The 24,394-nt window shown below is 53.8% G+C and overlaps 2 protein-coding genes across 2 annotated transcripts; one reads left to right on the top strand and one right to left on the bottom strand.

Annotated features, from left to right (window-relative positions):
- Positions 1–1,714: 1,714 nt before the first annotated feature.
- On the bottom strand, positions 1,715–11,145 carry TUBB (tubulin beta class I). Its single transcript, XM_039716551.1, has 4 exons — positions 10,939–11,145; positions 6,709–6,817; positions 4,713–4,823; positions 1,715–3,174 (listed from the first exon to the last, which is right to left on the bottom strand). The coding sequence occupies exons 1-4, from the start codon at positions 10,993–10,995 to the stop codon at positions 2,117–2,119; spliced, it is 1,335 nt and encodes a 444-aa protein (XP_039572485.1). The 5' UTR covers positions 10,996–11,145; the 3' UTR covers positions 1,715–2,116.
- Positions 11,146–11,434: 289 nt separating this feature from the next.
- On the top strand, positions 11,435–24,075 carry MDC1 (mediator of DNA damage checkpoint 1). The gene is made up of 8 exons (XM_039716550.1): positions 11,435–11,457; positions 12,642–15,576; positions 16,091–16,483; positions 16,689–16,982; positions 17,617–17,802; positions 18,451–18,576; positions 21,012–21,122; positions 23,845–24,075. Exons 1-8 carry the CDS (start codon positions 11,444–11,446, stop codon positions 24,073–24,075), a joined length of 4,290 nt encoding a protein of 1,429 aa, XP_039572484.1. The 5' UTR covers positions 11,435–11,443.
- The last annotated feature ends 319 nt before the right edge of the window (positions 24,076–24,394 follow it).

Raw genomic sequence — 24,394 nt, 5'->3', positions numbered from 1 at the left:
ACACAGAGACCTCCCAGATGACCTTAGAAGTGACCCCAGGACCTCACAGGTGACACTGGAACCCTCGGATGATCCTGAAGTGACATTGAGGACCCCCCAGGTGACATTGGGACCCTCCAGGTGACCCCAAAACCTTCCAGGTGACCCTGAGGTGACACAGAGACCCCTCCCAGTGACCCCCAAGGTGACATTGAGACCCTCCAGGTGACACTGGGGACCCTTGGGTGACCCATGTGACATTGGGGACCCCCAGGAGGGGACACAGAGACCCCCCAGGTGACCTTAGAAGTGACCCCAGGACCGCTCAGGTGACACTGGAACCCCTCAGGTGACCCCAAAGCGATGCCCAGGTGACACTGGGACCCTCAGGTGACCCCAGACCCCCCCAGGTGACCCAGGAGGTGACACAGGTGACACCCGTGGTGGCTTTTCCATCCCGAGTTTATTCCAGACCCGGGGGCGACTTTTCAATATGAAAAACGAAAGAAACGGGAAAAAAACAAAACCATCCAAAAACGGGAGAGCGCGACCGGACAGCGGGAACGGCGACGGGGTCGGGGACAAACGGGGGGGAAATGGGGAAAACGGACAAAAATGGAAAAACGGACAAAAATGGGGAAAAACGGACAAAAATGGGGAAAAACGGACAAAAATGGGGAAAAACAAATAAAAAATGGGGAGAAACGGGCAAAAAATGGGGAGAAATGAACAGAAATTGGGAAAAAAATGAACAGAAATTGAGGAATACGAACCCAAAATGGAGAAAAATGGGTAAAAAAAGAGCAAAAATAGGGAAAAATCAAGCAAAAACTGGAAGGACCCAAAAGTTGGGAAAAAGGAATGGAAGTGGGCTGAGAGTGAGCAAAAACAGGGGAAAAAAGAGCAAAAATTGGAAAAATGGAAAAAAAAGACTAAAAATTGAGAAACTGACCAAAAATGAGGAAAAATGATAAAAATTTATGAGACTGAAATGAGGGGAAAAAGGAGGGAAAATTTACCAAACCAGGGGAAAAATGACAGAAAGAAAGAGGGAAAGAACCAAAAAATTGGGAAAAAAAGAATAAAATTTGGGAAAAATTACAAAAAAAGGGAGGAAATGGTGCCAGAGTAGAGCGGGGGAGGGGACGAGGCCGTGGTGGCAGAATGGGAGGGGCACAGGTGATGATGATGATGATGAAGGTCAGCAGCTCTTCCAGGATGAGGCTGGAGGTCAAGAGCTCTTGGAGGCTCTTCCATGATGAGGATGACTGCGATGAAGGTCAAGGCCAACTGACCAGCCCCAATGAAGACCAAGGGCTGAGGATGATGAAGATCGAAGACTCTGCAAGGACCACGATGAAGGCCAGGAGCTCCTGCAGGCTCTGTGAGGAGGATGATGATGAACTCTCGGGACTCCCAGGATGATGAAGGCTGGAGACTCCTTGACAAGGACCACGATGAAGGCCAGGAGCTCCTGCAGGCTCTGTGAGGAGGAGGATGATGAACCCTCAGGACTCTTCAAGGATGATGAAGGCTGGAGACTCCTTGACTATGATGAACCTTGAGGACCCTTCAGTGATGATGGAAACTGCAAGTTCTGACCATGATCAGGATTGGAAACTCTTCAGTGGTGATGAAGACTGGAGACTCTTCAAGAATGACCATGATGAAGGCTGGGGACTGTGAGGACAATGCTGAAGGCTGGGGACTCTTCGAAGATGATGATGAAGGTTGGGAACTCTTCAGTGCTGCTGAAAATTGGGAACTCTTTAAAGATGAAGACGACAGAAGTGGGGAGCTCTGACCATGATCAAGACTGGAGACCTTTCAAGGATGACGATGATGAAGATTGGGGACTCTGCAGTGACGGTGAAGCCTGGGGACCATGAGGACAATGCTGAAGGCTGGGGACTCTTCCAGGACGACGATGATGAAGGTTGAAGACCGTGAGGGCAACGCTGAAGGTCGGGTGGGGACTCCGCTGCCGCCGCCGATGACCAAGGCCAACACTGACGATGATGAAGGACAATGATGATGACACCGAAGGCGCCGCCCACCGGTTGACGCCTCACTTGGACAACACACCGGGAAGGGGAGGAGCAACACTGCCGAGGATCAGGACCTCTGGAGAAACCCCTCAGGCCTCCTCTTCGGCCTCCTCGCCGAAATCCTCCTCCTCCTCGGCCGTGGCGTCCTGGTACTGCTGGTACTCGGACACCAGGTCGTTCATGTTGCTCTCGGCCTCGGTGAACTCCATCTCGTCCATGCCCTCGCCCGTGTACCAGTGCAGGAAGGCCTTGCGCCGGAACATGGCCGTGAACTGCTCCGAGATGCGCTTGAAGAGCTCCTGGATGGCCGTGCTGTTGCCGATGAAGGTGACGGCCATCTTGAGGCCGCGCGGCGGGATGTCGCACACGGCCGTCTTCACGTTGTTGGGGATCCACTCCACGAAGTAGGAGCTGTTCTTGTTCTGCACGTTGAGCATCTGCTCGTCCACCTCCTTCATGGACATGCGGCCACGGAAGACGGCGGCCACCGTCAGGTAGCGGCCGTGCCGCGGGTCGCAGGCGGCCATCATGTTCTTGGCGTCGAAGACCTGCTGGGTGAGCTCGGGCACGGTGAGGGCGCGGTACTGCTGGCTGCCCCGCGAGGTCAGCGGCGCGAAGCCGGGCATGAAGAAGTGCAGCCGCGGGAAGGGCACCATGTTGACGGCCAGCTTGCGCAGGTCGGCGTTGAGCTGCCCGGGGAAGCGCAGGCAGGTGGTGACGCCGCTCATGGTGGCCGACACCAGGTGGTTGAGGTCGCCGTAGGTGGGCGTGGTCAGCTTGAGGGTGCGGAAGCAGATGTCGTAGAGCGCCTCGTTGTCGATGCAGTAGGTCTCGTCCGTGTTCTCCACCAGCTGGTGCACGGACAGCGTGGCGTTGTAGGGCTCCACCACCGTGTCCGACACCTTGGGCGACGGCACCACGCTGAAGGTGTTCATGATGCGGTCGGGGTACTCCTCGCGGATCTTGGAGATGAGCAGCGTGCCCATGCCCGAGCCGGTGCCGCCGCCCAGGGAGTGGGTCAGCTGGAAGCCCTGCAGGCAGTCGCAGCTCTCGGCCTCCTTGCGCACCACGTCCAGCACCGAGTCCACCAGCTCGGCGCCCTCTGTGTAGTGACCCTTGGCCCAGTTGTTGCCGGCACCGCTTTGGCCTGGAAAAGGGGTGGAAAGGTTGGGTTGGGTTCTCCAAACCACTTTTGGGAACCTTCAAACCACCTTTGGGAACCTTTGCACCAACTCTGGAGACCCGTAAACAGTCTTTAGGGACTTCAAGAACCCTAAACCACCTTTGGAAACCTTCAAACCACTTTTGAGAACATCTACACCTTCTTTGGAGACCTTTAAACCATCTTTAGGGACTTCAAGAACCCTAAACCACCTTTGGAAACCTTCAAACCACTTTTGAGAACATCTACACCTTCTTTGGAGACCTTTAAACCATCTTTAGGGACTTCAAGAACCTCAAAACACCATTGGAAACCTTCAAACCACTTCTGAGAACCTTTACAACACCTTTGGAAACCTTTAAACCATCTTTAGGGACTTCAAAAACCTCAAGCCACTTTTGGGAACCTTCAAACCACCTTTGGGAACCTTTACACCACCTTTGGAGACCTGTAAACCATCTTTAGGACTTCAAAAACCTCAAGCCACTTTTGGGAACCTTCAAACCACCTCTGAGAACCTTTGCACCAACTCTGGAGACCCATAAACCATCTTTAGGGACTTCAAGAACCTCAAACCACCTTTGGAAACCTTCAAACCACTTTTCAGAACTTTTACACCACCTCTGAAGGATGTCCTCAGATGTCCCCAGGAATGACCCAAAATGTCCCCAAGTGTGTCCCAGGTGTGTCCCAGCTGTCCTTGCCATGTGCCAAGAGTCCCCAGATATCTTGAGCGTCCCCAGGTGTTCCTCAGAAGCTCCCAGATGTGTCCCATGTGTGTTCCAATGTCCCCAGGTGTGTCCCAGATGTCACCAAACATGCCCAAGATGTCCCCAAGTGTGCCCACAGCTGTCCCAGGTGTCCCCAAGTGTGCCATTGGGGTGTCTCAGTTATGTCCCCAGATGGTGCTCCAGGCATTCCAGATGTCCCCAAGCTGTCCCCAGGTGTCCAAGGCACCCCCAACGATGTCCCAATGTCCCCAGGAGATCCCAAATGTCCCCAAGGTGTCCCAGATGTGCCCCCAGATGTCCCCAGGCACATCCCAGGTGTGTCACTCACCAAACACGAAGTTGTCAGGCCTGAAGATCTGCCCGAAGGGGCCGGAGCGCACCGAGTCCATCGTGCCAGGCTCCAGATCCACCAGGATGGCCCTGGGCACGTATTTGCCCCCTGGGGACAACAAAAATGTCACCAAAACCCAGAGAATTCAACCCAAAACCAACCGGAATTAACCCCAAACCACCCAGAATCACCCTAAACACACCCAAACCATCTAATAAACACCTGGAATTACAAGAAAACACCTGAAAATAACCCAAAACAATCCAGTACTATTTAAAAAGCACCCCAAAACCTTCCAAAACTACCCCAAAACCACCAGGAAATATCCCAAAAGCAACCCATAATTACCCCAAAACCATCACAATCACCTCAAACCCACCTGGAATTACCCCAAAACGTCCCCAAGGTGTCCCAGATGTGCCCCCAGATGTCCCCAGGCACATCCCAGGTGTGTCACTCACCAAACACGAAGTTGTCAGGCCTGAAGATCTGCCCGAAGGGGCCGGAGCGCACCGAGTCCATCGTGCCAGGCTCCAGATCCACCAGGATGGCCCTGGGCACGTATTTGCCCCCTGGGGACAACAAAAATGTCATCAAAACCCAGAGAATTCAACCCCAAACCACCCAGAATCACCCTAAATACACCCAAACCACCCAATAAATGCCTGGAATTACAAGAAAACACCTGGAAATAGCCCAAAACAATCCAATACTATTTAAAAAGCACCCCAAAACCTCCCAAAATTACCCCAAAACCACCAGGAAACATCCCAAAAGCAACCCAGAATTACCCCAAAATACCCAGATTTATCTCAAAACCATCAAAATCACCTCAAACCCACCCGGAATTACCCCAAAACCAGCCCTAATCACCCCCAAAATGCTCAGTTAACCCAGAAATACCAAAAATTGCTCCCAAAATATCCCAAACCACCCTGACACCCAAACACCCAAAATCACCCCAATAACACAAGAAATGTCCCAAAACATCTGGAATAACACCCAAAATTGACCCCAAAAGGAGCCAAAATCACCCCAAACCACCCAGAATTACCACATAAATATCTGGAATCACCTCAAAACCACCCCAAATCCACCTGAATTCACCCCCAAAACATCCACAATCCCCCCCCAAATCATCCCAAAATTAACCCAAATCACCTAAATTCACCCCAAACCCAGGAAAAATCACCCCAAAAACAGTTCCAAATCCACCCAAAACAAATTGTAACACCTCCCAATTTACTCAAAAATGTTTAAAATTCCCAAACCATCTAAAATCATCTCAATCCCACTTCTGAAGCACCCAAAATTGCCCAGAACACCCCAAAATGACCTAAATCCAATCCAGACCTCCCCAAAACTCAACCCTAAAGCACTTCCAAACCCCCAAACTCACCCCAATAACCTAAACCATCCCAAATCACCCTAAAACCTCCCAAATGAATCCCCAAAATCATCCCAAAGCAACCCCAAAATAACCCTGAAGTCTCAAATTCACCCCAAATTCTCTAAATCCACCCTAAAAACTCCCCCAGAGCAACCGAGAATGGGACACGGGGACAAGGAGGAGACAAGTGACAACGGACAGGAAACACTGTGGAGGGAACACAGGGGACAGGGTGACACAGAGGGGTGACAAAGAGCAGTCAGCACTGGGGGGACATCAGGGACAAGGTGACAATGGACAGGTGACACTGGAGGTACACTGGGGACAAAATGTTGGTCACAGAGAACAGGGTGACACTGGGTGGGTGACACAGAACAGGGTGACACTGGGTGGGTGACAGAGAACAGGGTGACACTGGGAAGGGTCAGGATGCAGCGACACCAGGGGAGTGCCACTGCAAGGTGACACCAGGGGGGTCACAAGGTGACGCAGGAGGTGGCAATGGACACCAGGGGATCCGCAGGATGGAAGGTGACAGGGGACAAGGTAACACTGCGAGGTGACAATAGAAAAGTGACACTGATGGGTGACCAGACTGGAGGTGACAGAACAATGTGACCCCACTGATGTGACAAACAAAGGAGTGGCACTCAGGGACCCAGAAGATGAGGTGGCACAGAGCGTGGACAAGGACAAAGTGACACTGGGAGGTGACAGCAGCACAAAGGTGACACTGAGGGGGAACCATGGGGACACTGTGACATAGAGATGACAAAGTGATAACATACAGGAAAGTGACATTGGGGGTTGACAAGGGGGACAGGGTGACAATGGGGAGGATGAGGTGACATAGGAAGGTGACAAAATAGTGACAATGTGGGGGTGAGGAGGTGACACTGGAAGCAACAAAGTGACAGCAAAGGAAAGTGACAAAGAAAGGTGACAGTGGGACAAGTGACACTGGGAAGATGACAAATGCCACCAAGCACCACCCAGCACTAAGTGACACAATGAGAAGGGGAAGGGCAGTGTGGCAGCTGTCCCCAGGTGCCACCAGCTGTCCCCACCTGTGGCCTCGTTGTAGTAGACGCTGATGCGGTCCAGCTGCAGGTCGCTGTCCCCATGGTAGGTGCCCGTGGGGTCGATGCCGTGCTCGTCACTGATCACCTCCCAGAACTGCGGGGACAAGGGGACAGCTCAGGGACAGCCCACGAGTGGGTTTGGGACAAAAACTGAGGATTTGGGGGAAAAACCCCAAAGGTTTTGGGAAGAAAAATGGGGATTTTAGGGGGGAAAAAGGGGGGGTTGGGGGTGTGATCGGGGTGAAAAGGGGCGGGGCTTGGGGAGGAGTGGGATCAGCTTGGCCACGCCCACTTTGTGACAACTGAGACCTGAGTTGGGGGAAAAATGAGGATTTGGGGAAAAAATTGGGATTTTAGGGGGAGAAATGGAGATATCTGGGTAAGAAATGGCAGTTTGGAGGTGTGGGGTTAAAAGGGGTGGGGTCAGCTGGGCCAAGACCAAAGCAGACTTAATTTTGGGGAAAAAAAAGGGGGTTTGGGGGTTAAAACCTGGGATTTTTGGGTAGTGAATAGAGATTGGGGCTGTGACTGGGGTTAAAGGAAGTGGAGCCAAAGGACAGGTGGGGGCAGCTGGGCCACACCCATTTCAATACACCTGGGACCCCATTTTGAGGCAAAGAATGAATATCTGGGGCTAAAAAAGTCCATGTATTTTAGCGTAAGAAACTGGGATTTTAAGGCAGGATGCGGCGCTTAAGAAGTCACAAAAAAAATTCTAGATTTAAAAAGAAAACTATTTGGGATTTAAAAGAAAACTGGAGGCACTGTGGAGGAATTGTGGAGGCAGGCCACCCCCACTTTGTGACACCTGATATTTATTTTGGGGGAAAAATGGGGGCTTCTGGTACCTTATAGGAATATTGAGATGTAAATCCAACCCCACCCACCTTCCCTAGGCAGCATTTTTGGGGAAAAACAGAAGAATTTAAGGATTTAAGAAATTCGGGGGCATGGGCAGGTGACAGGCGGGGTCCACAAAACCTCCCTCACAGAGAGGACCTGTTTTGGGTTGAGAAATGGGCATTTTGACAATATTAGAAGAAAATTTAGGGTGTTATAAGGTTCTAAAACAGTGTGGCCGCAACGCACAGCCACTGCATGACCCTTTATGGGGTAAAAAAGGCGATTTTTAGGATTTTTTTGGGGTTTGGAGGCGTGGGGAAGGGAAGTGGGCGGAGCTTTGTGAGGGAGGGGCGTGGCCAGGGCGGCGCGGTCCCGCTCCCCAAAAAGGGCGGGAACGCGGGAAAATGGCGGCAACTCGTTAAAATTCAAACCGACCGCTCCAAAATCGGCTTTTTGCACCCCAAAACGGCCTTTTAATGGCCCCAAATCAGGAATTTTATACTCAAATTCAGCTCGGGGGGCTCCACATTTTGTATTTGAAGTTGAGATTCCACAAATGTGGGGGGTTTGGGTTAAAATGGGCCGAGGGGCTGGGGGGGCGACGCAGCGTGAGGGGGAAAATGAGGTGAAAAAAGGCAATTTTGGGGTTAAAAATGAAAAAATGTACAAAAAAATGGGGATTTGGGGACTGTGGAAAGAAAAATGCAATTAAAATATTAATTTGGTATAAAAAAAACATTAATTTTGAGATTGTAAAGTAAAAAAAAAAGGGTAACTTGAAATAAAAATGGTGGTTTGGTGATTATGGGGGAAAAAATCTATATAAAAAACCACAATTCCTGGTCTAAGAAAAAAAAAGGTTAAAAATGTCAATTTTGGACATGAAGAGGAAAACAGGTTTAAAAACCAGCAATGTGAGGTAAAAATATAGTGGGAAAATGAACTTAAAATATTGATTTTGGTGCTGAGGTTAAAATCCGGCATTTTAGGGCATTGTGGGCAAAAATGGGTTAAAAAATAGGGATTTTTGGGCTGATGGGACAAATGGGTTAAAAAAGGGCAGTTTCAGGAAATGTATGAAAGAAATGGCTCCAAAAGAAATTAATTTGAGATAAAGATTTTGGGCAAATAAAAAAAAAAAGAGTTTATAAAGATCAAACTTGAATAATCAGCGTTTTTGGGCAAAACAAAAAATCTGCATTCTGAAGCCTTGGAAAATACAGGCTTAAAATTAACAATTTTTGATGAAAAAATTTGAGTTTGGTGCAGAAACTGAGACTTTAGTGACAGAAATATAGATTATAAGGGGAAAAGAATATTTAAGGGTAAAATTTACGAATTTTGAGCTAAAAAAAATGTGCATCTGGGGCTAAACCACCATTTTTGAGAATATATTTGACTTGTTAAAAATACCAGTATTTTCTGTACAATAAAGATTCTTTTTTGGGCCTCAAAATCACAATTTCGGTTCAAAACCTCCTTTCCAAAACTTAAAAAAGAAATAGAAATTGCTTTTTAGGATTAAAAACTCCAACTTGAGGCATTTTGGAGAACAAAGATTTCGATGTGGGGCAGGAAATGGAAATGTTCACTTCGGGGGGCAGGAAATGCAGTCTGGAGACACAAAGAGAGGGGGCTGGGGCTGAAATGAGCTGTTTTTCGACAAAAATTTACATTCAAAAAAGAAAAAAAAAGGAGGTTAAAGGAGACCGTTTGGTGGGTGAAGTGAATATTCAGGGGAAAAAAAGGGATTTTTAAAGCAGCAAAACAATTTGGCATTCTGGTATGAAGAAATGCAAATTCCGAGGCCTAAAACAACGCTTTTTTGGGCAAAAATTGCCAGTTTGTATTAAAAAGTATTTATACATATAAAACGTTAATTTTAGAGAAAAAGTGGTGGTTTTGTGGCAAGAAAAAAGCGGATTTGTGAGCACAAAGCTGCGATTCTTCCCCCGACCCTCCATTTTGGGGCTGGAAACCTCCATTTTGGGGCTGGGAGCTCCCTACGAGCTGCAGAAAATCCCCATTTTAACCTCAAATTCTACTCCTGGAAAATAAATCCAGCCCTTTTTCTCCCCAAAACTCCACGTTTTGGGGATAGAAATCTTGATTTTGTACCAAAATGTTGTTTTACAAAACAAATACGCTGAGCTGGAGCTCTGAAGCTCCATTTTGGGGCTGGAAAAAAAAATGGTTTTCGGGCCAAAAAGCTCCATTTTAGTACCAAAAAACCTTTCAAAAATGAAAAAACCCACTTAAATCCAAAATATTGACACTTTGTGAACTAAACCGGTTTTTTTTGAAAATAAAATAATCCATTTTTACGCATAAAACGGCCATTTCAGAGAAAAAAGCTGATTCAAAGTAAGAAAACCAGCAATTTTTGAAATGAATATTGCAATTTAAATACCCCAAATCCATTTTAAGGAATAAAAAGCAATTTTGGTCATAAAATCCTGCAGTTTAAAAGAAGCTTAAAAATCTTAATTTTACGGAATAAAAAAACCCCAGAATTTGGAACAAAAAATGGGAACACACCTCTTAGAGAATAAAAATCTTTATTGTGGATTTTGAGCCGTTTTTTTAATGGGTTAAATCCTCTCATTTTCGGGTCTGACCCTTCCGAGCGTCACGCCCCGTTTGGGGGTCAAAAATCTCTATTTTGGTGCACAAAATCCACACTTTTGAGGTAAAATTGGACGGTTTTGCCGTGAAAATAGCAGATTTTAGGGGGGAAAATACCAAATTATGGGGTGAAAACAACCGATTTTAATCTGAAAAAGCAGCATTTAAAATATGGTGTTTTAAAAACGAAGCAAATCAGGTTTTAAATTTAATTATGAGTATAGTGTTGCGAAAAGCTTAATTCTGGGGTTAAATCCTTTAATTTCGGGGCTCCTCGCCGCCATTTTGGCGCCTTCCCCGCCCATCCTCAGCCAGACCCCTTCGATTACGGGCAAAAAGCACCATTCGCGGCCAAATCTTCGAAATAGTCATTTAAATTAAGATGAAATAGTAAATTTTTCTTTAAACACCAGAAAAAAAGGCGATTTTGGAGGCGAAGTTGCCGCGGTTCGGGGCCGCCGCCCTCAGCCGCCATTTTGCGGCCGCGTGGGGGGGGGGGGGGGGGGGCGTTCGGACACCAAAAATCCTCATTCAGCGACAGAATCTCCCCATTTTCACCCCAAACCCGCCCCATTCAGCACCGCCCCCTTCCCTCTCAGACGCTTTTGTGGGGGGAAAACTCCGATTTTGGGGTAAAATCGCCCTGGTTTGGGTCACTCTTTGTCTTGGCGCGCGGGGGATGGGGGGAGCTCTTAAAGAGGCAACGCCGCCCCGGCGGGGGATGGAGGCGGGGCCCACTGCGCTCACCTTGGCGCCGATCTGGTTGCCGCATTGGCCCGCCTGGATGTGGACGATCTCCCTCATGGCGGCGGCGGAGTGTGGCGGGGGGGCTCGGACCCACCCGGACGGCGCGGAGGCGCTCGGAAAACTGAATAAAAAACCCTAAAGAGGCGACGCGGCCCCTTTAAGAGCGGAGAGCAGGCTCGAGCGCGACAGCGGTGAAAATGGCGGCAGCCGCGGCCCCGCGCGCGCTCATATAGGACAAAGCCGGGGCTCCCATTGGTCGGCACCGCCCGCTTTCCGTCCTTCTATTGGTTAATTGTGTTGTCAATCCAACTTCCTGCTCTTCAATTGGTTTCACCCGCTCTTTAGCCCCTCCCACCGGCGCTCCGGTGCTCTCGGAGGACCATCCCGCCCCGTCTCGGTGGTCTGGCGATGATCGACAGGCACCACAGCCAATGGGAAGTGCAGATGGGCGTCGGCGCGCGGAGAGAGCGGCCAATGGGAGCGCGAGGGGCAGGGCCCGGCGGTGATGGCGCGGGAGGGGTGAGCGGGGGGGAAGCCGGGGCCGCTTTTGGGGTCCCTGAGGGAATTAGGGGAGACATTTGGGGGAGTTGGTGTCCGAGGGGGTTCTGGAATCTCCTGGAGGGATTTGGAGGTGACAGCGGGGGTTGGAGCGGTGCTTGGTGAGGACTGGGGGCCTCGGGGGCAGTTTTGGGGACTCCCTGAGGGAGATTAGGGGTGTCTCTGACGGGCGTTGCAGATTCCTGAGGAAAGTTTGGGGTCTCTGAGGGAAGTCTGGGGGCTTGGTTTTGCTATTTGGCGTTCCGCAGAGAAATTTTGGTGTTCCTGAGGGGAGCTGGGACTTGATGAGGGAATTTGGGGGTCCGTGAGGGAGGTTGGGTGTGTCTGAGGGAGGTTTGGGGTCCATGAGGGGAACTGGGGCTTCCGTGATGGAAGTTTGGACTCTCTGAGGGTGTTGAAGGCTCCTGAGGGGAGCTTGGGGCGCCCCGATGGGGATTGTGGTTTCTGTGAGGGAATTTGGGGTTCCTGAGGGATGTTCGGGTTTCCTGAGGAAATTCTGGGGTCTGTGACAGGGGTTGGTGGTTCTGTGAGAGAATTTGGGGTTCCTGAGGGGTGTTGGGTGTTCCATGAGGGGAGCTGGGCATTCGATGAGGGAATTTGGGCTCCCTGAGGGATACTGGGGGTTCTGTGAGGGAATTTGGGCTTCCTGAGGAAGGCTTGGAGATTCCTGGGGGAATTCCAGGTCTTTTGGGTGCAGTTTTAGGGGATCCTTGCGGGATATTGAGTCATTTGGGTGCAGCTTGGGCAGTTTTGGGGGGTCCCTGGGACATTTTGGGGGTCCCTGGGTTTGCTTTGAGTCTTTTTGGGGCGGTTTGGGAGGTCCCAGGCAGCAGATTTGAGACCTCTGGGGTGGTTTGGATCTTTTGGAGGCAGCTTGGGGGTCTCTGGGTGATTTTGGGGCGTTCCTTGGAGAATTTGGGGATGTTTGGGATGGTCCTGGGGTGGTTTGGGGGGATTTTTGGGCGGAATGGGAGTTCTGGGGGGTCCCTGGAACAGTTTGGGGTTCCCGGGGAGGTTTGGGGGTCCTTGGTGCAATTCAGAGGGTTTGGGGGCAGTTTGTGGAGTTCCCAAAGGGGTTTTGGGGCTCTCCGGGGTTTTTTTGGGATCCTTGGGAGATCCTGAGCCCCCCCAACTCCCCTTTGCAGTGCCCAGGAGGATCCAGCTGTGTCCCCAGATGTTGAGGGCTCCCAAAAACGCCTTACCTGCCCCCAAAATGCCCCAAATGTGATTGGGGAGGGGCCAGATCCAAATGCTGGGGACCTGAAAACGCCCAAAGTGGCCCAAAACACCTCAGAGGCTCCAGGTATGGCAGCAGAAACCACAAATCCAGATGTGCTGTGGGCCAAAAACGGGCACCGGACACTGCAGGTGGACAGCGACACAGATGTGGAGGAGGAGGAGGGGCCAAATCCAGATGCTGAGCCCCAGAAACAGCTTAAAATGACCCAAAACGTGCCCGAAACCCCAGATGTGGGGCTGAAAACCCCAAATCCAGATGTTCTATGGCTTAAAAATGGGCACGGCACTCTGCAGCTGGAGAGCGACACAGATGTGGAGGAGGAGCCTGACCCAGAAGTGGAGCCCCCAAAACGACTGAAAATTACCCCAAATGTGCCCGAAACTCCAGATGTTGCAGGAAAGACCCCAAATCCAGATGTTTCAGGCCCGAACATCTGTTGTGGAGTGCAGGTGGTGGACAGTGACACGGATGCGGAAGAGGATCCGGATGTGCAGCCCCCGAAAAGGCTCAAAGTGGTCGAAAACATGCCTGGAATTCCAGATGTGGAGGTGGAAACCCCAAGTCCAGCTGTGGGCGCGCCCAAAACTGGACACTGGACAATGCTGATGGACAGCGACACAGATGTGGAGGGGGAGGAGGAGAATCCAGATGTGCAACCCCCGAAGCAACTCAGGATGACCCAAAATGTGCCCGATATTCCAGATGTGGCAGCAACGGCCCCAAATCCAGATGTTTCACGCACCAAACTCCATTCCTGGATGCTGCTGGTGGACAGCGATACAGATGTGGAAGACGACGTGAGTCCAGATGTGCAGCCCCCAAAAAGGCTCAAATTGACCCAAAACGTGCCCAGAATTCCGGATGTGGAGGTGGCGACCCCAAATCCAGCTGTGGAAAGGCCCAAAATGGGGCATCAGACGCTGGTGGAGGACAGTGACACAGATGTGGAGGAGGATCCAGATGTGCAGCCCCCAAAAAGGCTCAGAAGGGCCCAAAATGTGCCCAAAGCTCCAGATGTGCGACGGGGGACAAGAAATCCAGATGTTTCCGGCCCCGCAGTCAGGTGTCAGATGCTGTTGGTCGACAGCGACACAGATGTGGAGGAGGATCCAGATGTGCAGCCCCTGAAACGTCTCAGAGCGACCCAAAACGTCCCTGAAACTCCAGATGTGGCTGCAAAGCCCCCGAATCCAGATGTTGCAGGGCCTGAAATCAGGTGCCCGGCGTTCCTGGTGGACAGTGACACAGATGTGGAGGAGGGGGAGGTGAATCCAGATGTTGAGACCCTAAAAAAGCTTGCAATGACCCCGAATGTGCCTGAGAGTCCAGATGTGGTGGCGCAGACCCCAGATGCAGATGTTGGGATGGCCAGAAGTGGGTGTCAGGCACTGCTGGCGGACAGTGATCCAGATGTTTCTCCTGCAAAAAGATGGGAAATTCCTCAAAATGTGCCCCAAACTCCAGATGTGCCCACGCAGCCCCCAAATCCAGGTGTGAAGGGGTCACAGAGGGGTCACGGGGCGCTGCTGGACGACAGTGACACAGATGTGGAGGAGGAGGAAAATCCAGATGTTGGAGCCCTAAAAAGACCTAAACCAAACCCAAACGTGCCTGAAACTCCAGATGTGAGGCTGAAAACACCAAATCCAGATGTTTCAGGCACAAAAATGGGGTGTGGAATGCTGCTGGTGGACAGTGAGACAGATGTGGAGGAGGATGAGGCTGATCCAGATGTTCGGCCCTTAAAAAGACAGAAAATGACCCAAAATGTGACCAAAACTCCACATGTGTCCACACTGACCCCAAATCCAGCTGTTGGAGGCTCTGAATCCAGATGTGGAGCCTTGGTGGTGGAGAGCGACCCGGATGTGGAGGAGGATGAGGCTGATCCAGATGTTCGGCCCTCAAAAAGACAGAAAACGACCCAAAATGTGCCCAAAACTCCAGATGTTGGGAGGCTCCAAAGGACCCCAAATGTGGCCGAAACGCCAGATGTGGAGGGAGAGGAGGAAGGGTGGGATCCAGATGTGGCCACCCAGCTGTTCCTGCCCCCAAATCCAGATGTGAGGGAGGACGAGACAGATCCAGATGTTGGGAGCCCAGAACGACTCAAAATGAGCCAGAAACCACCAGAAATTCCAGATGTGGAGGAGGACGAGGAGTCAGATCCAAACCTGCCCACCCAGCTGTTCCTGCCCTCTCCAGATGTTGGGAGCCCAGAAAGCTCCAAGGCAGCCCTGAAGCACCCCAGAATTCCAGATGTGGAGGAGAAAGAGGAGTCAGATCCAGATGTGGCCACCCAGCTGTTCCTGCCCTCTCCAGATGTGGAGAGCCCAAAACTACTCAACATGACCCAGAAAATTCCCAAAATCCCAGATGTGGAAGAGGAAACCCCAAATCCAGATGAGGAGGAAGAACAGGAGTCAAATGCAGATGTGGCCACCCAGCTGTTCCTGCCTTCCCCAGATGTTGGGAGCCCAGAAGGCCCCAAAACTACCCCAAAGGGCCCCAAAATTCCAGATGTGGAGGGGCTGCCCTCCCTGGATCCAGATGTGGCCACACAGCTGTTCCTGCCACCACACCCAGATGTGGAGGGCCCAAATCCAGATGTTCTGGGTCCAAAACAAACCGAAATGGCTTCAAATGACCCCAAAATTCCCGTTGTGAGGGCGGAGACCCCAGATCCAGATGTGGAGGGGGAGGAGGACTTGGATGTGGCCACCCAGCTGTTCCTGCCCCCTGATCCAGATGTGGAGGGGGAAGGACCCTCAGATCCAGGTGTTGGGTCCCCAAAAGCACCCAAAAGTCCCCTAAACCCGCCCGAAATTCCAGATGTGGACATGGAGAGCCCAAGTCCAGATGTGGAGGGGCCACCAAGGGGCCACAGGACGTTGCTGGGGGGCGCTGATCCAGATGTGGAGGAGGCGGGCCCAAATCCAGATGTGGCAGCCACAACAAGACCCCAAACGGCCCCGAAAGTCCCCGAAATTCCAGATGCGGAGGTGGACACCCCAAATCCAGATGTGGAGGGGCCTGGGAGCCCCGGCCGGGATCCAGATGTGGCCACCCAGCTGTTCCTGCCCCCCGCCCCAGATGTGGAACGCCCGGAAAGCCCCGAAAGGGCCCCGGACGAGCCCCAGGTTCCAGATGTGGAGGAGGTGGCCCCAGATCCAGATGTTGAGGGTCCCCCAAGCCCTGCCCAGGAGGAAGCAGAAGCTCCACCCATCCCACAGGTGAAGTTTGGGGGATCCCGGGTGATTTTGGGGGGGTCCCAGGTGGAATTTGGGGTGAATTTGGGGGATTTTGGGGGTTCCTGGGAGGATTTTGGGGGTTCCCAGGTGGAATGATGTGGACATGGAGAGCCCAAGTCCAGATGTGGAGGGGCCACCAAGGGGCCACAGGACGTTGCTGGGGGGCGCTGATCCAGATGTGGAGGAGGCGGGCCCAAATCCAGATGTGGCAGCCACAACAAGACCCCAAACGGCCCCGAAAGTCCCCGAAATTCCAGATGCGGAGGTGGACACCCCAAATCCAGATGTGGAGGGGCCTGGGAGCCCCGGCCGGGATCCAGATGTGGCCACCCAGCTGTTCCTGCCCCCCGCCCCAGATGTGGAACGCCCGGAAAGCCCCGAAAGGGCCCCGGACGAGCCCCAGGTTCCAGATGTGGAGGAGGTGGCCCCAGATCCAGATGTTGAGGGTCCCCCAAGCCCTGCCCAGGAGGAAGCAGAAGCTCCACCCATCCCACAGGTGAAGTTTGGGGGATCCCGGGTGATTTTGGGGGGGTCCCAGGTGGAATTTGGGGTGAATTTGGGGGATTTTGGGGGTTCCTGGGAGGATTTTGGGGGTTCCCGGTAGAATTTGGGGTGAATTTGGGGGATTTTGGGGGTTCCCGTTGCATTTTTGGGGGTTCCCGTTGGATTTTGGGATCTCCATCGCAGCCCCTCCCCCCCAGGTGCGGCGCAGTCGGCGATTGGCTGAGAGTGGAGGGGGCGGAGCCTCTTGTGACCCCACCCCCGCTCAGAATGGACATGATGAAGCCTCCAAGCCACGCCCCTCTGCCAAGCCACGCCCCCAGAGGGGGCAGGGCCAATCAGTGGCAGTGCTTGAAGAGGCCACACCCTCTGTGTCCATAAAAGGAAATGGGCGTGGCTCAAATGCAGCTCCGCCCCCAGAGGAGGAGGAGCCAGCAGAGGGCGCCAAGCGCAGGCTCCGCCCCCGGGCAGCGCCGGGCTCCGCCCAGATCCGGGTAAGGACCAGTATGGACCAGTATGGACCAGTAGAGGCCAGTATGGACCAGTACAGACCAGTATGGACCAGTACAGACCAGTACGGACCAGTACAGACCAGTAAGAACCAGTACAGACCAGTACGGACCAGTACCGACCAGTACCGACCAGTAGGGACCAGTATGGACCAGTAGGGACCAGTATGGGCCAGTAGGGACCAGTATGGGCCAGTATGGACCAGTACAGATCAGGAACCCCCCCCAGTGCCCCCATCCCCCCGCTGTGTCCCCCGCTGCTGGTCCTGGGGCTGGTGGCACCTGGGGATGTCCCCACAGTGTCCCCAAGTCCCCCAGGGATGTCCCCAAACTGTCCCAAGCCTGTCCCAGTGTTGCCCAGCTGTCCCCAACTCCTCAGGGATGTCCCCAGCGTGTCCTGAATGTGCCCCCAACCTGTCCCCACTGTCCCCAGGTGCTGTCCCCAGGCCTGGTGGCACTCAGGGATGTCCCCAGAGTGTCCTGAATGTGTCTCCAACCTGTCCCAGTGTCCCCTAGATGTCCCCAACCCCCCAGGGCTGTCCCCAACCTGTCCCCACTGTCCCCAGGTGCTGTCCCCAGGCCTGGTGGCACTCAGGGATGTCCCCACTGATGTCCCCAGGTGCTGTTCACGGGCCTGGTGGCCTCCCCGGCGCTGCAGGTGGCCCTGGGGACGCTGGGTGGCACCGAGGCCACCTCCGTGCACGACTGCAGCCACCTGGTGACCGATGGCATCCGCCGGACGCTGAAGTTCCTGTGCGCCCTGGGCAGGGGCGTCCCCATTGTCACCCCCCAGTGGCTGCTGGAGGTGACATCGGGGACAGTCGGGGGGGTTGGGGGATTGGGGACATTGTGGGGACATTGGGGACAATCAGGGAGTTGGGGACATTGGGGACATCAGGGACACCGAAGTCCCTCTGTGCCATCGCCAGGGGTGTCCCCATTGTCACCCCCCAACGGCTGCTGCAGGTGACATCAGGAACAGAGCGGGGTTGGGGACAATCGGGGGGAGTTTGGGGACAAGGAGAAGGATTTGGGGACAGGGGGTGGCACTGGAGACTTTGGGGGGCATCTGGGGACATTGGGTGGCCTTGGGGACAATGGGGATCTTGGGAATATTGGGGACAGCTGGAGTGGCCTTGGGGACAGGGACACTGGGGGATTGGGGACATTGGGGGGATTGGGGACATTGGCGGGATTGGGGACATCAGAAACATCAGCTCAGGGACAATGGGAGGGGATTTGGGGACAAGGGGAGGGGCCTTGGGGACAGTAGGGGTGGCCTTGGGGACTTTGGAACTTCGGGGACCACGTGTGGCTTTGGGTGACAAGAGAGGGTGACCTTGGGGTCAAGGGAAACGACTTGGGGACAACCAAAGGGACTCTGGGGACGAGGGGGTGTCCTTGGGGACACCGGGGTGGCCGTGTGTGACCCCCGTGTCCCCGCTGTCCCCAGAGTTCCCACAGTGGCCGCCCGCTGTCCCCAGGTCCCTTCCTGCCCCGGGACCTCCCCTGCGAGCGGCGCTTCGGCTTCCGCCTGCGCCCGGCGCTGGCCCGGGCCCGGGAGCGGCCCCTGCTGCAGGTGACACTGTCCCCACATGTCCCCAATGTCCCCATGTGTCACCTAAACCCATCCCTGAGCCAGGGCACAGGCCCTGCCGCAGGACAGTGACAGCAGTGTCCCCAATGTCCCCAATGTCCCTGGGCCCAGGAATGGCTCCTGCTGCAGGTGACAGTGACAGCAGTGTCCCCAATGTCCCCAATGTCCCTGGGCCCAGGAATGGCCCCTGCTGCAGGTGATACTGTCCCCAAATGTCCCCAAATGTCACCTAAACCCATCCCTGAGCCAGCCCCGGGTACAGCAATGGCTCCTGCTGCAGGTGACAGTGACAGCAGTGTCCCCAATGTCCCCAAATGTCACCTAAACCTATCCCTGAGCCAGCCCCGGGTACAGCAATGGCCCCTGCTGCAGGTGACAGTGACAGCAGTGTCCCCAGTGTCCCCAGTGTCCCTGGGCCCAGGAATGGCCCCTGCTGCAGGTGACAGTGACAGCAGTGTCCCCAATGTCCCCAATGTCCCTGGGCCCAGGAATGGCCCCTGCTGCAGGTGATACTGTCCCCAAATGTCCCCAAATGTCACCTAAACCCATCCCTGAGCCAGCCCTGGGCATGGTGGCACCCCCTCCTGCAGGTGATGGTGACACGAATGTCCCCAAATGTCCCCAACCTCTCCAATGTCCCTAATACCCCAATGTCCCCAATGTCCCCAACATGCCCATTGTCCTCAATGTCCCTCCAGTCATCCCCCATGTCCCCAATGTCCCAATGTCCCCAATGTCCCAACCCTCCCAATGTCCCCACCACCCCAAAGTCCCGATCCCCTCAATGTCCCCCAACCCCCAAATGTCCCCAATGTCCCCAATATCCTCAATGTCCCCAACTGCCAAATGTCCCCAATGCTGAAATGTCCCCAATCTCAAGCTGTCCCCAATGTCCCCACCCCCCTGAATCTCCCCACTGTCCCCTGATGTCCCCACCGTCCCCTGATGTCCTCTCTGTCCCCGCTGTCCCCTGATGTTCCCTGGGTCTGAGAGCAGCCCCTGCTGCAGGTGACACTGTCCCCACATGTCCCCAATGTCCCCATGTGTCACCTAAACCCACCCCTGAGCCAGCCCCAGGTACAGCAATGGTCCCTGCTGCAGGTGACAGTGACAGCAGTGTCCCCAAATGTCCCTGGGTCTGAGAGCAGCCCCTGCTGCAGGTGACACTGTCCCCACATGTCCCCAATGTCCCCATGTGTCACCTAAACCCACCCCTGAGCCAGCCCCAGGTACAGCAATGGTCCCTGCTGCAGGTGACAGTGACAGCAGTGTCCCCAAATGTCCCTGGGTCTGAGAGCAGCCCCTGCTGCAGGTGACACTGTCCCCACATGTCCCCAATGTCCCCATGTGTCACCTAAACCCACCCCTGAGCCAGCCCCAGGTACAGCAATGGTCCCTGCTGCAGGTGACAGTGACAGCAGTGTCCCCAAATGTCCCTGGGTCTGAGAGCAGCCCCTGCTGCAGGTGACACTGTCCCCACATGTCCCCAATGTCCCCATGTGTCACCTAAACCCACCCCTGAGCCAGCCCCAGGTACAGCAATGGTCCCTGCTGCAGGTGACAGTGACAGCAGTGTCCCCAAATGTCCCTGGGTCTGAGAGCAGCCCCTGCTGCAGGTGACACTGTCCCCACATGTCCCCAATGTCCCCATGTGTCACCTAAACCCATCCCTGAGCCAGGGCACAGGCCCTGCCGCAGGACAGTGACAGCAGTGTCCCCAATGTCCCCAATGTCCCTGGGCCCAGGAATGGCTCCTGCTGCAGGTGACAGTGACAGCAGTGTCCCCAATGTCCCCAATGTCCCTGGGCCCAGGAATGGCCCCTGCTGCAGGTGATACTGTCCCCAAATGTCCCCAAATGTCACCTAAACCCATCCCTGAGCCAGCCCTGGGCATGGTGGCACCCCCTCCTGCAGGTGATGGTGACACGAATGTCCCCAAATGTCCCCAACCTCTCCAATGTCCCTAATACCCCAATGTCCCCAATGTCCCCAACATGCCCAATGTCCTCAATGTCCCTCCAGTCATCCCCCATGTCCCCAATGTCCCAATGTCCCCAATGTCCCAACCCTCCCAATGTCCCCACCACCCCAAAGTCCCGATCCCCTCAATGTCCCCCAACCCCGAAATATCCCCAATATCCTCAATATCCCCAACCCCCAATGTCCCCAATGTTCCCAATGCTGAAATGTCCCCAATCTCAAACTGTCCCCACTGTCCCCAACCCCCTGAATCTCCCCGCTGTCCCCTGATGTCCCCACTGTCCCCTGATGTCCTCACTGTCCCCACTGTCCCCCTGATGTCCTCTCTGTCCCCTGATGTCCTCTGTCCCCACCGTCCCCTGATGTCCTCACTGTCCCCACCGTCCCCTGATGTCCTCTCTGTCCCCGCTGTCCCCTGATGTCCTCTCTGTCCCCAGGGCTACCAGGTGCACGTCACCCCCAGTGTCCAGCCGTGCCCCGAGGACATGCGGGACATTGTCACCTGCTGTGGTGGCACCTTCCTGCCACAGCTGCCCCGGGAGCACGCGGTGAGGGGACAGTGGGGACATCGGGGAACTTGGGGGACGTTGGGGAGGTTGGGGACATTGGGAACACTGGGGACACTGAGGGATACTGGGGACATTGGGGGAATGGGCTGTGTTTGTTATTTGGGGTTTTTTTCTGGGTTATTTGGGGTTCCTCATGGGTTTTTTGGGGTTTCTGATGTGTTTTTTGGGGTTCCTGATGGGTTATTTGGGGTTCCTCATGGGTTATTTGGGGTTTCTGACTGGCTTTTTGGGGTTTCTGATATGTTTTTTTGGGTTCCTGATGGGGTATTTGGGGTGTCTGACTGGGTTTTTGGGGTTTCTGACTGGGTTTTTGGGGTTCCTGATGGGTTATTTGGGGTTTCCGACTGGGTTTTTGGGTTCCTGATTGGGTTTTTGGGGTTCCTGATGGGGTATTTGGGTTCCTGATGGGTATTTGGGGTTTCTCACTGTGTTTTGGGGTTCCCCAGCCCCGTGTCCTGGTGATCTCGTGTCCCCAGGACCAGGCTGTGTTTGTTATTTGGGGTTTCTGGCTGGGTTTGTCCCCAGGACTGGGCCATGTGGGTTATTTGGGGTTTCTGACTGGATTTTTTGGGTTCCTGATGGGTTATTTGGTCTTCCTCATGGGGTTTTTGGGGTTCCTGACTGGATTTTTGGGGTTTTTGACTGGATTTGTGGGGTTTCTGGTGGGTTATTTGGGTTCCTGATGGGTTATTTGGGGTTCCTGATGGGTATTTGGGGTTTCTCACTGTGTTTTGGGGTTCCCCAGCCCCATGTCCTGGTGATCTCGTGTCCCCAGGACCAGGCTGTGTTTGTTATTTGGGGGTTTTCTCTGGGTTATTTGGGATTCCTCATTGGGTTTTTGGGGTTTCTGCTGGGCTTTCTGGGGTTCCTGATGGGGTATTTGGGGTTTCTGGGGTTCCCAACTGGGTTTTTTGGGTTCCTGATGGGGTTTTTGGGGTTCCTGATGGAGTATTTGGGGTTCCTGATGGGTTATTTGGGGTTCCCGACTGGGTTTTTTGGGTTCCTGATGGGGTTTTTGGGGTTCCTGATGGAGGGTTTTTGGGGATTTCTCACTGGGTTTTGGGGTTTTTTAGAGGATATTTTTGGGGTGTTTGGTGGTTTTGGGGTTTCTCATTGGGTTTTTGGGGGGGATTTGGGCTCCTGACCCCATTTCCCCCAGCCCCCATGTCCAGGTCCCCAGGGCCAGGCTGTTCGAAGTTTTGGGACTTCTCATGGGGGTTTTGGGGTCCCTCTCGGGGCTATTCGGGGTTCTTTTGGGGTCTTTGGGGTTTCTGATGGGGCTTTTGGGGTCCTGACCCGTTTCCCTCCAGCCCCGGGTGCTGGTCCTTTACTGTCCCCAGGACCATTGGGATCCCTTGGGGTTTGGGGTCCCTCTCTGGGTTTTTGGGGCTCCTCATGAGGCATTTTGGGGGTTCCTCATGGGGTTTCTCACTGGGTTTTTGGGGTCCTGACCTGTTTCCCCCTAGCCTTGTGTTCTGGTGATCTCAAATCCCCAGGACCTTTCTGATCCCATTGGGGTTTGGGGTCCCTCTCTGTGTTTTTGGGGTTTCTCTTGGGGTTTTGGGGCTCCTCATGGTGTTTTTTGGGGTTCCTCATGGGGCTGGGTTTTTGGGGTTCCTCATGGGGTATTTTGGGGTTCCTCATGGGGTTTTTGGGGTTCCTCATGGGGTTTTTGGGATTTCTCACTGGGTTTTTGGGGTTTCTCACTGGGTTTTTGGGGTTCCTCATGGGGTTCTTGGGGTTCCTCATGGGGTTTTTGGGGTCCTGACCCGTTTCCCCCTAGCCTGTGTCCTGGTCATCTCAAATCCCCAGGACCTTTCTGATCCCCTTGGGGTTTGGGGTCCCTCTCTGTGTTTTTGGGGTTTCTCTTGGGGTTTTGGGGTTCCTCATTGGGTTTTTGAGGTTCCTCTCTGGCTTTCTGAGGTTCCTCATTGGGTTTTTGGGGTTCCTCTCTGGCTTTCTGAGGTTCCTCATTGGGTTTTTGGGGTTCCCCAACCCCTTGTGCTGGTGATCTCGTGTCCCCAGGACTGGGCTGTGTTTGTTATTTGGGGTTTTTTTCTGGGTTATTTGGGGTTCCTGACTGGGTTTTTGGGGTGTCTGACTGGATTTTTTTGGTTCTTGATGGGTTATTTGGGGTTCCTCATGGGGTATTTGGGGTTTCTCACTGTGTTTTGGGGTTCCCCATCCCCATGTCCTGGTGATCTCGTGTCCCCAGGACTGGGCCGTGTGGGTTATTTGGGGTTCCTCATGGGTTATTTGGGGTTTCTGACTGGGTTTTCGGGGTTCCTGATGGGGTATTTGAGTTCCTCATGAGTTATTTGGGGTTCCTGATGGGTTATTTGGGGTTTCTCACTGGGTTTTTGGGGTTTCTGATGTGTTTTTTGGGGTTCCTGATGGGGTTTTTGGGGTTCCTTATGGGTATTTGGTTTCCTGATGGGGTATTTGGGTTCCTGATGGGTTATTTGGGTTCCTGATGGTTATTTGGGGTTCCTGACTGTGTTTCGGGGTTCCCCAGCCCCGTGTCCTGGTGATCTCGTGTCCCCAGGACTGGGCCGTGTGGGTTATTTGGGGTTTCTGACTGGGTTTTTTGGGTTCCTGATGGGTTATTTGGGTTCCTGATGGGGTATATGGGTTCCTGATGGGGTTTTTGGGTTCCTGATGGGGTGTTCAGGGTTCCTGACTGTGTTTCGGGGTTCCCCAGCCCCGTGTCCTGGTGATCTCGTGTCCCCAGGACCGCTGGCTCTGGCCCCCGGCCGTGGCCGCGCGGCTCCCGCTGCTCTCGGCCGAGCTGCTGCTCTCGGGGGTCCTGCGGCAGCGCCTGGAGCTGGCCCCGTTCCTGCGGAGCCCCTGGCAGCCCCCCGAAAGCACCCCCGAGCCCGAGGCCCCCGTTTCTCACTGTGTTTTGGGGTTCCCCATCCCCATGTCCTGGTGATCTCGTGTCCCCAGGACTGGGCCGTGTGGGTTATTTGGGGTTCCTCATGGGTTATTTGGGGTTTCTGACTGGGTTTTCGGGGTTCCTGATGGGGTATTTGAGTTCCTCATGAGTTATTTGGGGTTCCTGATGGGTTATTTGGGGTTCCTGATGGGTATTTGGGGTTTCTCACTGTGTTTTGGGGTTCCCCAGCCCCATGTCCTGGTGATCTCGTGTCCCCAGGACCAGGCTGTGTTTGTTATTTGGGGGTTTTCTCTGGGTTATTTGGGATTCCTCATTGGGTTTTTGGGGTTTCTGCTGGGCTTTCTGGGGTTCCTGA

The sequence above is a fragment of the Passer montanus genome, unplaced genomic scaffold, assembly GCF_014805655.1.
Source record: "Passer montanus isolate IOZ18808 unplaced genomic scaffold, ASM1480565v1 scaffold356, whole genome shotgun sequence".
Lineage (NCBI taxonomy): Eukaryota > Metazoa > Chordata > Aves > Passeriformes > Passeridae > Passer > Passer montanus.
This window is presented reverse-complemented; position numbering and strand designations above follow the sequence as displayed.

Coding starts and splice junctions, on each gene's coding strand:
- TUBB (XM_039716551.1), bottom strand. CDS start 10,995: ATGAGGGAGATCGTCCACATCCAGGCGGGCCAATGCGGCAACCAGATC. Junction 4,824..6,708: donor CTACTACAACGAGGCCACAG/GTGGGGACAGCT, acceptor TGTTGTCCCCAG/GGGGCAAATACGTGCCCAGG. Junction 3,175..4,712: donor GCCTGACAACTTCGTGTTTG/GTGAGTGACACA, acceptor CCCCTTTTCCAG/GCCAAAGCGGTGCCGGCAAC.
- MDC1 (XM_039716550.1), top strand. Junction 16,983..17,616: donor CGGGCTCCGCCCAGATCCGG/GTAAGGACCAGT, acceptor TGATGTCCCCAG/GTGCTGTTCACGGGCCTGGT. Junction 18,577..21,011: donor GGGAGCGGCCCCTGCTGCAG/GTGACACTGTCC, acceptor CTCTGTCCCCAG/GGCTACCAGGTGCACGTCAC.